Source organism: Podarcis muralis, chromosome 8, assembly GCF_964188315.1.
Source record: "Podarcis muralis chromosome 8, rPodMur119.hap1.1, whole genome shotgun sequence".
NCBI classification, from domain to species: domain Eukaryota; kingdom Metazoa; phylum Chordata; class Lepidosauria; order Squamata; family Lacertidae; genus Podarcis; species Podarcis muralis.
The window spans coordinates 46,973,659-46,988,423 of NC_135662.1; the positions used below are offsets into that span (position 1 = coordinate 46,973,659).

General features: G+C 41.6%; 1 protein-coding gene across 2 annotated transcripts; it reads left to right on the forward strand.

Annotated features, from left to right (window-relative positions):
* Positions 1–5,207: 5,207 nt before the first annotated feature.
* On the forward strand, positions 5,208–14,245 carry MYL12B (myosin light chain 12B). 2 transcript variants are annotated; one of them, XM_028737271.2, is made up of 4 exons: positions 5,208–5,365; positions 11,750–11,948; positions 12,135–12,296; positions 13,731–14,245. In XM_028737271.2, the coding sequence occupies exons 2-4, from the start codon at positions 11,765–11,767 to the stop codon at positions 13,901–13,903; spliced, it is 519 nt and encodes a 172-aa protein (XP_028593104.1). In that variant the 5' UTR covers positions 5,208–5,365; positions 11,750–11,764; the 3' UTR covers positions 13,904–14,245. The 2 variants fall into 2 exon arrangements, with proteins under 2 accessions (XP_028593104.1, XP_028593103.2); XM_028737270.2 differs by lacking the exon at positions 5,208–5,365 and adding an exon at positions 9,396–9,541.
* The last annotated feature ends 520 nt before the right edge of the window (positions 14,246–14,765 follow it).

A 14,765-nucleotide genomic window follows, 5' to 3' on the forward strand; every position in this document is an offset into this window, starting at 1 on the left:
CAGTCAAATTGCGGACATTTTTACAAAAGCACTTCCAAAGGTTACACATGAAAAACATGTACAAAGTATGCTTTCTGTTTTTGTTCCACAATGATGAACCGCAGGGGAAATGTTGAATGGTTTCTTTAAATGTAAAGGTTCATCATTGTTCCACTCGATGTGTATATCTTAAAGGGGCCAGAGCAAGGGCCAGAGCAAGATAACGAGACCCAACTTTAAAGCTGTGAAACATAGCAGGTGCTGCTGAGTTGTATTTGATTAAGGTGTGTCAGCATTTGGGTTTAGTATATAAGGAGCAGCACCTAGCTCTCCCATTACCCTGGGGTTTGGGTTGGTGGTTGGGTCTGGTTTGGTTGTTAATGTATTTAGTGTAAATGGAGTTTTTGTTTTTCTTATTAAAACCTTGTTTAAGTTATTTTTGAGTCCTTTTCATTTTTAATGCATGATCTCCCCAGCAAGCTATCTGCAGCGCTACCATACTGCAAATAGCCAACACCACTATGCAGATTGGGAGTTCTACTGAAGTTGGCACTAACTGGGACAGCTCAAGTGGTAACGGTAATCAGGAGTGCTTTTTACCAACTCAGACTAATGTCAACTGCATCCCTATCTGGAGAGGACAGGCCTTGCCTTACTAAGTAACTTATTTTATTACCTTGGAAATCGCACTGTGCAGTGCATTGATGCCTGGGTAATGGAACTCCTAGAATTGGCATCTTGAATTAGAGTGCCTCATTCAGTCAACTCAGTGAAAACTGGTGTTTAACCCCATAAAAAGTTATCCCTTGACCTATGACTGTTTTGGAAAAGAACTGATGGCTTTACAGAAAGTCTACTTATTCCTAGCTACTGGACATATGATGACATAGCTGGCTGCCTCAGTTATTTAGTGTGGAACAACCCTGTCATAGATCCTTTCAGGACCAAGGTCAATTTTGTGTTAGAAAATTCCCTGTAATCTAAAGTAATTCATCTACAGTGGTACCTCGGGTTACAAACATCTTGGGTTACAGACTCCGCTAACCCAGAAGTAGTACCTCGGGTTAAGAACTTTACCTCAGGATGAGAACAGAAATTGTGTGCCGGTGGCACGGTGACAGCGGGAGGCCCCATTAGCTAAAGTGGTACCTCAGGTTAAGAACAGTTTCAGGTTAAGAACAGACCTCCGGAACGAATTAAGTTCATAACCAGAGGTACCACTGTACTGATAGGCTATATACTTTCAGTACACAACCTTTCTCCTGTTACTTGCTTATTCTGGGAGGCCTTGTGCCTTTATTTTTCTCTTGCAGGCTCTTCAAAGACCCATGGTGCAGAGTGCAACAGTATGGCTTGCTCCAGTTCATTCCAACCTTTGCAGACACCTTGGGGAATTGCTATTTCAGCTGGAGTATCACCAGCTAAATATCTCCATCTCATGATCCTTCATTTGTGGTTTTCAATCAAAACCTGTCTCTAATGGGAGAATGTTATATATGGGAATATTACTGCTATTTGGAAGTACCATGATTAGCCACAAAAAGCAAAAAAAGGCTTTTCAACATTTGTGCTGTTCTTTGTTTGAAATACTAAGATTTCATCTTCATGGAATCATGGATTGTGCATAATGACATGAAATTTCTCTTCCCAGAAACATTTTAGCTGCAATGTGTATGCGTATCAGAATTCATTTTGTCTTCAAATGAAATGTATTGTTTATTTTAATAATATTGCCATTATTAGCATGGCTATAAATATATCAAAATTATGTGTACATTATTATGCTTGTACCATACTCTTTCTCCAAGGCATTCAGGGTGGTATGGATATATGGGAAATTAATGGAAAGCCATATTTATCTTTCCCATTTCTTATTCTGATTATTAATGCTAGGCTATACAAGTAGGGTTCCTGACTTTGTCTCTATTAGTGCCTTATCTGCCACCTGCTGGCAGAATGGGGTACACAATATAAATTTGTTCCTCAAGAGTACTGGTTGGCTTGAAGCCTATTTGCAACTTAGGTCTTTAAAACATATTCAAAGCACATTTTCTCCCCCAAAGAACCCTGGAAGTTTGTTAAGGGTGCTGGAAATTGCAGGTCTGTGAGGGGCAAACTACAGTTCCCGTGAACTGTTCATCCAAGCATGGGCTGAGGCTGGAAGTCGGGTCTGACCTAGATTGAAAGTGTATCCCCATCAGGAAAAAAATAAAGAAAAGAAAAAACCATCTTGCAGAATCCTTATATGTTTCTCTGTATTTATATACTGGGGACTTACACAAACCACAATATTTGGTTTAAATTTGAAAGTTGACAGCTATGCCACCAAATCCCTTCTTATTTTCACCAATATAGTTGTCACACTGAGGAAAAACAGTTAACATTCAAGCCTCAGCTTTCACCTCAACTTTCTCTGGTCTTTGCCTTCCACCTCCCTCATCAACTGACAGTATTTCTCTCTACTAACTGCTAACCCTTTCTTCACTGACTTCAGCCAACCAGAGTCTGTTGTTCTGCACACAAATCAAAATCAATGTACCTGATCCATGTCTATAATAAATTATCTCTCTCTTCCCTTTTAGAACCTGTCACCAAACAGCAACTTCAAGGAGGCCTGCAATGCAGCAGCAGCACAAGGCCTCAACCTTTGACTGTTATACCCCAACATCGAGCTTGCAGAAATCTTTTCCATAGCACAAAACATAAGACAAACATATATGCACGGCATTTCTCCACAAAGCACATGAGAACAAGGCAATTAATTTACTTCCAACATCCTTTCACCAAAGCAGAGAGAGCAGAGTCAAGGTAAAATCATCCCCTTTGGTTGCAGGGGTGGGAAACTTGATATGGCTGGCAGGCCAAATACTTACCTCCTCTGCTCCCTGCAGGCTAAACCAGGCGAGGTTTTCCAAGGGGCTCATTCTCAGCACCCATGAGCTGACCGCCTTTGACACAGACAGCCCCACCTACAACAGGCTGCCAAATGAGCTACTCTCCTGTGAAGGAGTTCCTCTGATGTCCTTTTGCACCTGCAGTCAATTGTCACTTTAAGGGAGCAAACAGGTTTAAAAGGTGCAAAAATCAGCTAGAAAACACTATTATTTAATTATTATTTATTTAAATTTTATTGAGCATCATGTGCCCGATTCCTATTGAAAGGGTTACAGCTAACATTTAAGAGTTGATTCACGTATTAATATCTGTGTGATATATTACTCCTACTATTTCCATGAGGAGAGAAGAACTTCTCACAAACTGTCCTGTATAAGAGTTTTCTTTCTGAAATAAGGAACATTTCTGTGATGGGCACTGCACAATTTCTTCCGCAGTTGTTTTAGCAGCAACCAATAAAAGAAACCTCATACAGTACTTTGCTTTTACTGCCAGTAGCCCAGCAGTGGTGAAATAATCTGTCACCACAGTAGCAGAAGTAAGGGAGTTGCACTCACCACTTAAAACCAATGAACTAAATGTAAAATGTAAACAAAAAACAACCCAACAACCCCAGAAAGTGAAATGAGGGAGTTAAATTGCTATTTCTAAAAGACTAATCCAGTACTCCTAGGTTTGTATAATCTAGAAGAGGAGGAAGTTATTTTAAAAAAAAAGAAAATTAAATGTAGGAATACATGTAGGAAAATTAAAGGCTGGAACACACATTTCCTGGAATACAGCGGCCTAGTAAAAAAGCTAATAGTAAAATAAATAATAATAATAATAGCCTAATAAAAGCTGCTTTCTGCCCCAAACTGGAAGGGAGTGAGGGGAAGGAAACTAGAAAAGCTCTTACGAACCTATGTGTGGAGGGCCTGGGAATTCCTGAAATCTTTATCATATCCTCTAAAAAATTAACTCAGCTTGGTAAGTGCTGACAGGGAGGGGAACCTAAGGGAGAAAACCCCCCTCCAAAAAAACAACCACCCCTGCATAATAAGGACTGAGCATGTTCAGTGACCACAGAACACAGAGTCTGAGGGGATAATAATAATAATAATAATAATAAATTTAATTTATATCCCGCCCTCCCCAGCCGAAGCCGGGCTCAGGGCGGCTAACAACAATAAAACAGTACAAAAGTACAGCATAAACAGAAATGAACAGAAAATCAGAGAGTGGAAGAGCATTCTGGAGAATGGTACAGCTTGGCAACGTTTTATTACAAGTCCAACCTGTCTCTATAGCATACTTCCGTTTATGTAAAACCTGGGCATGTTCAGCTTTCCAGGAGGAACCTGCACTAGAAACAAGTAAAATTAATTTAAATATTCTTAATAGGCAATGGTTAAGTTCACATTTTCCTGCAACAAAACACTGTGGTTCGGGTGTTGGGACCTCCAGGTCTTAAATGAGAGAAAGAGAGAAAGGTCTGGATCCCAGTCAACAAACAAATAACGACTGGGCAATGATTGCATGACCTTTAAAAAAAACTAAAAACTAAAACTTTGCAAGCAGTTTTTAGTTGTGAAACAGCAATTATCAGTTGAAGCATTATTAGACAGTTTGGGTGTTTTCCCAGGATTATATTCCAGCCCCAGTGAATTCATAAAATGTTTCTTGTTTCTATCTTTAAGGTAGAAAATAGCATGGCATTTCTGCAGGTTTCAGTGAAGGCCAATTGTGGGGTTCACGGCTGCAGTGTCTCCACGAAGCACCTGTAATAATAGCTTTTGGCTTTCTAATACTCGGCAAAGATGAGTTTGGAAATGCACCAACGGAACTTCCTGCCACCGTAGAGCCGGAGCAGAAGAGAAAGGAATCCTTATGCAACAGCAGCAGACAGCAAAGCATCCAAAAGCAGCAGCAGCAACAGCTGCTGCCTATAACAATCAGTGCAACCCTCCTCCCCCTCGGGCGTTCCAGCGGACACGTCACCCTGACCCGCGCGAACCCTGTGTCGTCACCAGCGCCGTGCCCGTTAGTGACAAACAGGAAAGGCTCTTCGATTTCCTTACAAGGGCATCAGCCTATTCTCTCCATCTCGCTCGCGCGCACTCTCGACCTCGCCCCTCCCCTTGTGGCCCCGCCCCGTCTTCTGGAATGCGGTGAGCGCAGGGGACTGTACCAATTCGGCAACAGGGGGAGGACGGAAGGGCTGAACCAACTTTCCTTTCCCCCACCCCCGGGGTCCCTGGGACATCTAAACCCTTCGTGAAGGAAAGATCTATTTCTGACCCCTGAACCCGTGTTTAACTGTTCTCGTTACTGACGACGCGAGCTCACTCATGTTTCCACCCCCCCACGGCTCCCCTGTGCTGGCGTGGCAGTAGTTCGGCCCGGTGTCTCGCTCTTCCGGAAGTGCCGAGGCCGTTCAACTGCTTTGCTCCGCTGCCGTCGCTGCTCCCTCGGCTTCTCCCGTAACCGATTCTCATCCATCGCCACTCAGGTGAGAAAGGGTGGAAACGTTCTGCTTGGTGGACGGGCGCATTCGGGAGAGGAGATGGGGGGGGGGGGAGTGGAGGTTCAGGAATCCCCGTGCCGTCTGCGTCCCCCTCTTTGGGCTGCGTCGTGGTGCCTCCGCGCCCCAGTTCCCTCAAGAGAGCAGCAGGAGGCCCACTGGGCCTGGGCGCCGTTCCCTCGCCCTCCCTCCCTCGGAGGGCCCCTGCTTTCCCCTCAGGAGCGCGCCGGGGTGGGGCGCAGCTGTCATGGCGGTGGCTGCAGGGCAGTTGGAAGTCTCCCTTCTCCTGTTTGCCGCCTTCAACAGCTTATGGGCGGGGATGCCTCTGTTATTCCTCCATTATGAGGGGTCGGTCCGAGATTTCAAAATCACACGGCTTTGGTGTTTTAAACAGCCTCTGGGCAGGGAATGTCGACTTCCCCGATTCCCACCCTGTTGCGCCCAGGAAGGCTGCCGTGCATGAACTTGATGGAAGCGGCCTGTCAAGAAATGGCTGCATCCATCCCGACGGGGCCGCCCAGGCCTAATGGGCGTCTGGGACGGTGTTGACTCTCTCGCCAGTCGGCTGCTGGGAGCCAGCGAAAACGCCGCTCGAACCTGCCGGCCGCCTGAGCCTCCCTTTCGGGCGCTGCTCCCCCTCCCCCCGCTCTTCCTCGCGTTGCCAAACAAGCTCGCTGCGGTGGGCAGGGGAGGTTCCCTCCCATCTTATCGCGCACGCATCCTGTCCGCTTCCTTTCCCTCCTCGGAGATCGGATGCCGCCTTTGGCAGTTTCGTAACATACAACGGAGAGTCTTGTGGTAGATTTGAAAAGGCTGTAGAAGCTCTCGCTGGTGCAGTGTCGGAACTACGACTGTAGAGATGCGGGTGCAGATCCCCATTCAGCCGTGAGGTTCACTGGGTGATGTTGGATTAGGATCGCGACTGGCCTTTCTCACAGGGTTCTTGGGCAGGTAAAATGGGGAAGAAAGGCAGGCTGTAAATGCAGCCAAACAAACCTGCCTGAAAACTTGGGTTTTCTTCCCATCCAGGCTAGTGCTACTCTAGAACTTGTTCTTTTGATAGGCAGTATTTGATAGGGTTTTTTGGTCACTTGAAGATGAACCGTGTACTGTATAGAATCACAGAATTGTAGAGTTGGAAGGGACCACAAGGGTCATCTAGTCTAACCCCCATGCAATGCAGGAATCTTTTGCCGCATGTGGGCCTCCAACCTACAGCCTGATATTAAGAGTCTCATGTTCTTCCAGCAGAGCCATCATCCTGACAACAGCTTCTTTAGTTCAGGATCAAAGTGCACATGGCTTGCTTTGTTTCAGAGGCCAAGAACTAAATGTAGTCTCTCTTTGTAAGTGAATCACTATAGTAAAATTCACAAAGAGCTGGTTTTTCCCTTGATCACTTTAAGTGTGTAAAGCCTCCCTCAACTGTAATAGTTTGATGAAAACTACGCATGTAATAGTTTGATGAAAACTGAGCTCAGAGCAATTTTGGAAGTGGTTACATATTCAGAACATAAACTTGGGACAGGTTTGTGTGGAACATAAAATTGGGACAAGAAAAAGTTGGTTATTTCAGAGTGATGGTGCTTATATAAATATTGGGTGCTCGAAACTTGCGGATACATAGGAATTTGAAATATTTTTCCAGCCCTCATGCAGCATTCTGCCTATTGCATTCCAAAGGAAACCATGTTAAAGGAGGAGTTTCACTGTAATAAGGTTCCATCACACTATTCATTACTATGTAAGCCCCATCAAACTAAACCCGAAGTAAAAACTCAGGTGATTAAATTGCAAGGTTAAAAGTCATATATAAATATGAACTAAACCATTTACTGAGATAAGTAGCATGAAACTAATGCAGTTATGTTTCTGCAGCACTACACAGCAACTCTTTCCTCCCCACCCCAGGAATTACACCTTGAAATCTGGCAGTAAACCACTGGTGTAAAATGACTGAAATTGTTAAGAACTTTTTAGACAAGATAACCTTGCTGCACAGCCATCCTTTAAAATTTACAAAGCAAAATAGAACTTGCACTAAAAACAACTCTACAAATAAAGTCAATATGAAGTTATTCATCCTCTTCTCTCCCCCACTCCCCATCTTTCTCTAGCTGGTCACCCAGAAGTGAGTTTTAATACATTGCAAACATGCAGTTGCTTACAACTTTCAATTAAAGGTAAAGATAGATAGCAGGTTTAAATAGATGAAGAAACTGAGAGTTCCAAAAGGTAGTTGGGTATCACTTTCAATTGATATTTGGTAGGAAGAATTCTAATCTCTGTTCTTCTGCCACTTTTTGTTTTGAGTTTTCTGTCATAGTTCTCATGAATTATATGATCCACAGGACATTTCTTTGTAAATTGGTGGCTGGAATTAAACTAGTATATCAAGTCTTGCAGTGCATGCTTAACTACAGTTACCATAAATTATTCTGCATGCTATGATCAAAACAATACAATCAAAGCAGAGGTGGCAAAGGTAAGCATTCCAGATGTTATCAGATGCCCAACTCCTATTTGTCCCAGCAAGCACTGCCAATTGTCAGGTGTGGTAGTACCTATAGTCCAACTTCTGGATGGCCAGAGGTTTACTATTTCTGATCCAAAGAGACATAAAAGGGCATAAAGCTTGAGCTTTTGATTGAGCCTACTGATCATAAAATTAAAATTACTTTTTGTCACTATTGTTGGTACAATCGTTTTGATTCTCTTGGGAAAACCTATGACTTTTTGTAGTATCAACTTGTGTGCTTGGTAGTATATGATACAGTTTTTTAAAACATTAAATTGCTTGCTATTTAACTTTTTTCTATGTGGTTATATATGATGATGGGCGGGGACGCAGGTAGCACTGTGGGTTAAACCACAGGGTCTAGGACTTGCCAATCAGAAGGTCGGCGGTTCGAATCCCCGCGACGGGGTGAGCTCCCGTTGTTCGGTCCCTGCTCCTGCCCACCTAGCAGTTCGAAAGCACGTCAAAGTGCAAGTAGATAAATAGGTACCGCTCTGGCGGGAAGGTAAACGGCGTTTCCGTGCACTGCTCTGGTTCGCCAGAAGCGGCTTAGTCATGCTGGCCACATGGCCTGAAAGCTGTATGCCGGCTCCCTTGGCCAATAAAGCAAGATGAACACCGCAACCCCAGAGTTGGTCACGACTGGACCTAATGGTCAGGGGTCCCTTTACCTTTACTTATATATGATGGGCAATGTCAAAAAATACAGTTTGAACCAATTCCCAGTACGTATGAGCTTTTCAGATGAAAACCCTGTATGTAAGATTTCAGATTACAGTACAGTGCACACACTAAAGTGGAAGGAAAGGAGGACCTTTTTCTGCCTCCCCACTTCCAGCTACTCTCTGAAGACTGGGGGTGGGCAGGGGAAGGACCATGTGAAAAATGAACATAATATTTTAGCTGCACATCATTTTCAGCTTTGTATTCTTGTTTTAAAAAAGTGCACCTGGACATTCCGTTGTGGTACCCATAATCTAGGTTTAAGATGCCATTTAGCTCCTATCTTGCATATCTCAGTTTCTAACACTGCATGTCTACTATAGGCAAGAATCATATGTAGCCACTTGCTCTATATGCATCACCAGCTGCTTGATACATGTTTGGTATTATTATTTCAACTAGTTGGAATAATAATGCCATGGATAAATAGGAGTACTGTTTACATAGGCTGTGCTGACAAGAGTCTATATGTGGTGGGCATAATCACAGTGTTACATGCCTTTCCTACATGTAAGTTATATCCATGCTGATAAGATGGTCCTCAAGTAGTCCACATGTTTAAATCTAAAATCATTGGCTTATGTATATGGCAGATCAGCTGTTTATAATCTGAATTAAAATGGAAGGCCCTTGAATGGAAGTCATTATTCGTTGTGCTTGTTAAGCTATTATGGTTGTGAAAGGGCAGTAAATGTTTGTTGGGTGACTTGAGTTTATTTTTAGTCCAACAGTAACTTGTGTTCTGGTGTGTCAGAGGACTGTTGTAGATGGAACACAAGTTTAAAATTGTGAAGTTAATCAGTAGATGAAATCAGTGTTGCTATTTGTAGATCTCCCCCTAGCATATAACTCGCGTACAACAACATCTCTTGCCATCTGGAACCTTGGTAAACTATTGGGCTGCAGTCTTATTTTGAAAAATGGTAAGACTTTCCTCTAGAAAAAAATGAATGGCTTGGTACTTTGTTACGAGATTTGTTTATAAAGCTAAGTATCTGAACTATACTGAATAATTGTGCATTATTGCTAGAATTTGGTTTTTGAAATGTTATGATGGGATTTAGACATTGTAAAAATGATTTCATCTTCATGTAAAGATTCACAAAGCTTCTTGGAGCCAAGTACTGGGAGCAAATGGTAAAATTGATTTCAGGATGTTATAAAACTTACGTTGACTGACTTGTTTTGTCTGATCTTCAGTTAGTGAAAGAATGTTTGTATCATGGGATAAATTAAGTTTAAAAACATAGAAGAAACAAATGTGCTCTAATTATAATTTTCAAATCCTTAATGCAATAAATGCAAACTTAATTTGAAAGAGAACTCATCTACACCCAGCTAGCACAGATGAACTAAGTTGCAAAAAGTAGTGTGCATATTATAGAGGGGATAATTACTGTTAATGATTTACAGTACTTAATTTCCAGTATAATGGTGTCCAAAAATGCAGCCAAAAGATCATTGTGCAACAGATCCACTCTGTGCTTCTAACAAATCCTCCAGTATTTTAGGCATCAATCTCAGTATTTTTTCACTCACACACAAAGAACTTTTTTGACTGTTTATTTGATGTCATTCTGTATCTGCACACACATTTCTGTCTACAAACATTGAGTTGTATCTAGTTGTTTCCCTCTATTGACAGAAGTGGAGACTTCTATTAACAGAATGCAAGTGAGAGGGGAAGGTGATTTTTGTTGATTCCCTCTTCTGCTCTCTGTGCCCACCAATTTGTTACAGAGGTTTGGATCCTTTGGAATGGCTGTAGGAGAAAGGGGTGTGTGAAAATCTCCTCCTTTCCTCTTGCAGAAGCCTCCACTGGATGAAAGAGTTTTCACCAGCAGAGGAACACAGTTGTTCATGAGCCCTACATGCAAGTAGGGGATACCTGTGCCAGGGCTTCTTAACATTGTGGTCTGACCACCAGATACCTTGATTCCACTTTCTATTGCCTCACAACAGCTATGGCCCACTTGCTTATAAATAATAGAGGACACCCACCACAAACCCCCAAATTAGTACATAATCCTGATACATAGCAAAAGGGTTTTCCCCTTTCCTTTTTTGGGTGCCTTAACACTTGATTTATTGCTTAAACTGGTGATTTAACATGATCTTTTTAAAACAAATAGATCAATATATCTGTCAGTGGCCAGTACAAAACCAGAGTAGTTTTTGGATTGCTTAAGAATTTGTTGGCACGCCAGGGATATAAATTCCATTTTAAAATCTGCTGTTGAAACTATGAGTTAATAAGGCTTTCTCACTAAAGATCACAATAAAGGCAAGGGGAATTCTTAGGGTAAAGTTTATCAGGGCATATTTAGGGAAGGTTGGCTTAACATGTCTGAAGGAAGAACTGTATAGTGACTGACATGTGGTGAAATAGCAGATGCTAAGCTCTCCCAAGCATAGGAAGCATGACTGACACTAACAAAAGCAAGGATATGTCTCTCTTCAGCCCAGGCTGCTGCTCTTAACTCAATAACATGGATTAAATGTGATTCTGTAGGAGCACTGATACTCAATCTCAACCACCTGCTGTGGCTGAAAAACCTAGTATTGCGAGCACCAAATGTTCAAGTAATGAGTGTACTCCCCTACATAATGACTTATAATTTATTTTGTGCATTGGTAGCCCCCACTCCTGCCTTTTTTCAAGGAACTCAGAGTTGGGGTTAGACTCTATCAAACTTCCACAGGGTAGTTGTGATGAGAGAATGCATTTTGACGCAAACTGCCCAAGTTGGATTGAGCAGGATTTGAACCTGGTTTCCCCAATATCTAAACCCAACATAAGTTGGCGGGGGGGACGGGACCTGTGGCTTTCCAAGTGATGCTGAATTCCCATCATCCCTAGCCAGTATGGCCAGTGGTCAGAGATGATGGAAGTTGGAGCCCAGCGACAAATGGTAGACTAGGTGTCTGCCCCCTATACTAACATTTGGGATTTATATTTTACTAAGATGCTGTAGTGTACACATTTTAGCTAGTTTCTTGAAAATTAAAACTAATTCCACTTATGAGGCTTTGAATCTGGCAAAACAGCCCTTGCAGACCATATATCCCATATACTACATTTTGTTTTTATAGGTTTCAGTAACTACCTCTTTTCTCTTCCTGTCTTATAGAATCCAACCGCCATCATGTCAAGCAAAAGGGCAAAGACCAAGACCACAAAGAAGCGCCCTCAGCGTGCCACTTCCAATGTGTTTGCTATGTTTGATCAGTCACAGATTCAAGAATTCAAAGAGGCATTCAACATGATTGATCAAAACAGAGATGGTTTCATTGACAAAGAAGACCTGCATGATATGCTTGCTTCACTTGGTAATTATTTTTCTCCTTTCTTTCAGTTAAGTTGTTTCTCTGTTGAGGGGGAAATTCACTTTGTTTCCCACATATTGCACTAGGATTTTTTTATCTTAACATTTGAGACCTGTGTTATGAATTAACATTAATTCTGTAAATGATAGTATATAGATGATCTTTAAAATATGAGTATTTGATTTGCAGGGAAGAATCCAACTGATGAGTACCTAGATGCTATGATGAATGAGGCTCCAGGACCAATAAACTTCACCATGTTTCTCACAATGTTTGGAGAGAAATTAAATGGCACTGATCCAGAAGATGTAATCAGGAATGCCTTTGCTTGCTTTGATGAAGAAGCAACAGGTGAGAACTTAAAAACCCCAAGATAACTTCTTTGCTTTTGATCTTCACTGTGAACATGTATTTATGATTAAAATAGAAAAAGGACTTGAGAGAAATGACACACTTGCAACATGTATTAGTTAAACATAGATTTTGACAAATGCATGGAAGGATGCCAATGGCTACTGGTCATGTTGGCTATGTAGTACAGGAATGGGCAGACTTCAGGCTTTTGAGTTCTATTGTGTTTCTTTACTAACACCTTAAGGTCCACCAGCTAGATGCATTATGTTTGCTTGGGAGTGCAGCCAGTCACTTACAGCATCTAATGAGCCATACACTGGGATTGCCTACACATACAGGTACAACTGAGTTACTACAGAACAGGGGTTCTAACACCCTGATTTAGAAAGGGAAAAAGCTGGTTTGTGACTAGAAACCCGTGTTGATCTACTGCAAATAATCCAGAGATCTACCAGCAGATCCTGATCTACTTCCCCCCCACCCCTCTAGTATCAGAAACAGTATGCTTCTGAATACCATTTACTGGAAATCAGAGGTAGGTTAGGGCTTTTGCACTCAATTCCTACATCTGGGCTTCTCATATGTGTTTGCTTAGTCACTGTGAAAACAGAATACTGGACTAGATGGGTCTTTGATCTGATCTGGCAAAGCTTTTTTATTTTATTTTCAGTAGTAGAAGGCCTCCCAAGCAGCAAACCAGAATAGACAAGTTGATAGCTACAAACGAAGGCTGTGAATGATGTTCAAGAAGTAAAAGACTTCTGAGCCTAAATTGCAAAGGGGCACTTTAAAAGTCCTTGGTGCTGCATATACCTCGCAGGATTAATATTATTTGTTCTTTATATACATCTCAAAAGCTTTATGATGAACTAATACAGTCTGAAATACCTTATTTCAAGAGCTTTCATCTTAACATTATTGAAATGGAAATCCTTTTCAATCATTGTGGGGGTGGGGAGTTCTGGTGCGGAACTGAGGTACATTACAGAATATGACTACAAGATGAAAGGTCCGATCTCGAATCAGTGGCAGCTCATGTCCCATAATATCCCTTTACAGCTGCTTGCATTTGTTCAGATGCATTATTGCATCCTCAATGCTACATAATAGAGAATTGGTGGCTATTATAAATTTTGTTAATATTACTGTGGTGCCTTGGGTTACAGACGCTTCAGGTTACAGACTCCGCTAACCCAGAAATATTACCTCGTGTTAAGAACTATGCTTCATGATGAGAACAGAGATTTAAATGCTAGGCTGTTACTATATTAGTTAAATATTGATAGCTATAGTGTTTTCAGGTAGCCATTCCCTTGTTTTTTGAATAATTTAATTGTATGGCCTAACTATTACTATATCAGTGGAACGTTTCTTTTGATAAAGCTTGCCAATTTTGTGTATGTAATGTCTCCTGATAATCTATATTTCTAGGTTTCATTCAAGAAGACTACCTGAGAGAATTGCTGACGACAATGGGAGACAGGTTTACAGATGAAGAAGTAGATGAGCTCTTCAGAGAGGCACCAATTGACAAAAAGGGCAATTTCAACTACATTGAGTTCACACGCATCCTTAAACATGGAGCAAAAGACAAAGATGACTAAAACAGAACTCTTGCCTCTGCCATTTTCTTTAGATCTCACCTGCAGTTATCTTTGAGGGGTTTTTTCCTGGTAGAACCTGTTGCATGCATTTAGCTTTACAGCTTTTGCCTTTCTTGATGTATTTATCTATACCAGGCATTCTGGCACATCTTGCACCTGTATAATCAGGTTGGCAATGGGGATTGTAGTTGTGGTGAGAGAGTTGGAGGATAAGATCAATGACTCTGAAGGCCCAGGAAAAACGTCTCAATGTTTCTGGTTTAGCTGGATTTTTACATTTTGTAATAATGCCATTTTGAAATAAGATAAGATTGCTATATCAATAAAATACCTCAAATGCTGCATTGTGAAGTGAGATTTTATTAAGTGTTTAGAGTCCAGAGTTTATACATCCCCCCCCCAAAAAAAAACAAGATGGGAAGCAGTATGCTGGAGCTTATCGTGATGTAAATAACTGTTTCTTTCATTTAAGACTGAACTGCAGCATTGTGAATCACAAATGTGGTGATCTAAACTTTTTTGCAGGGCAAGGATTAGTTACTGGCAACTTTTCAGATTCCGCTTTCTGGCCTCCACAGTCCTGTAGAGCAGATACTCACAAACACTTAGATTTTGGTGTTTATAAATAAACTTTGTGTTTATAAACTTAGAAGGAGCTTCCCTTATTTAATCTGATCTAGCAGGCAGCAGTTGTGTTATTTTTCCTGTTCCCTAAAATAATTGATAGAATTGTGTCAAAATGATAGTTTTTTTTAATGGACTGGAAATACTTTCTTTGCCAATCTATAAGCAATTACTGTGCATTGGAGAATAAGCTGGAGAAAGGTTGAGATCTTTCTGTTTTGTCTGATCTACCCACTTG

Coding starts and splice junctions, on each gene's coding strand:
- MYL12B (XM_028737270.2), top strand. Junction 11,949..12,134: donor TGATATGCTTGCTTCACTTG/GTAATTATTTTT, acceptor TTTGATTTGCAG/GGAAGAATCCAACTGATGAG. Junction 12,297..13,730: donor CTTTGATGAAGAAGCAACAG/GTGAGAACTTAA, acceptor CTATATTTCTAG/GTTTCATTCAAGAAGACTAC.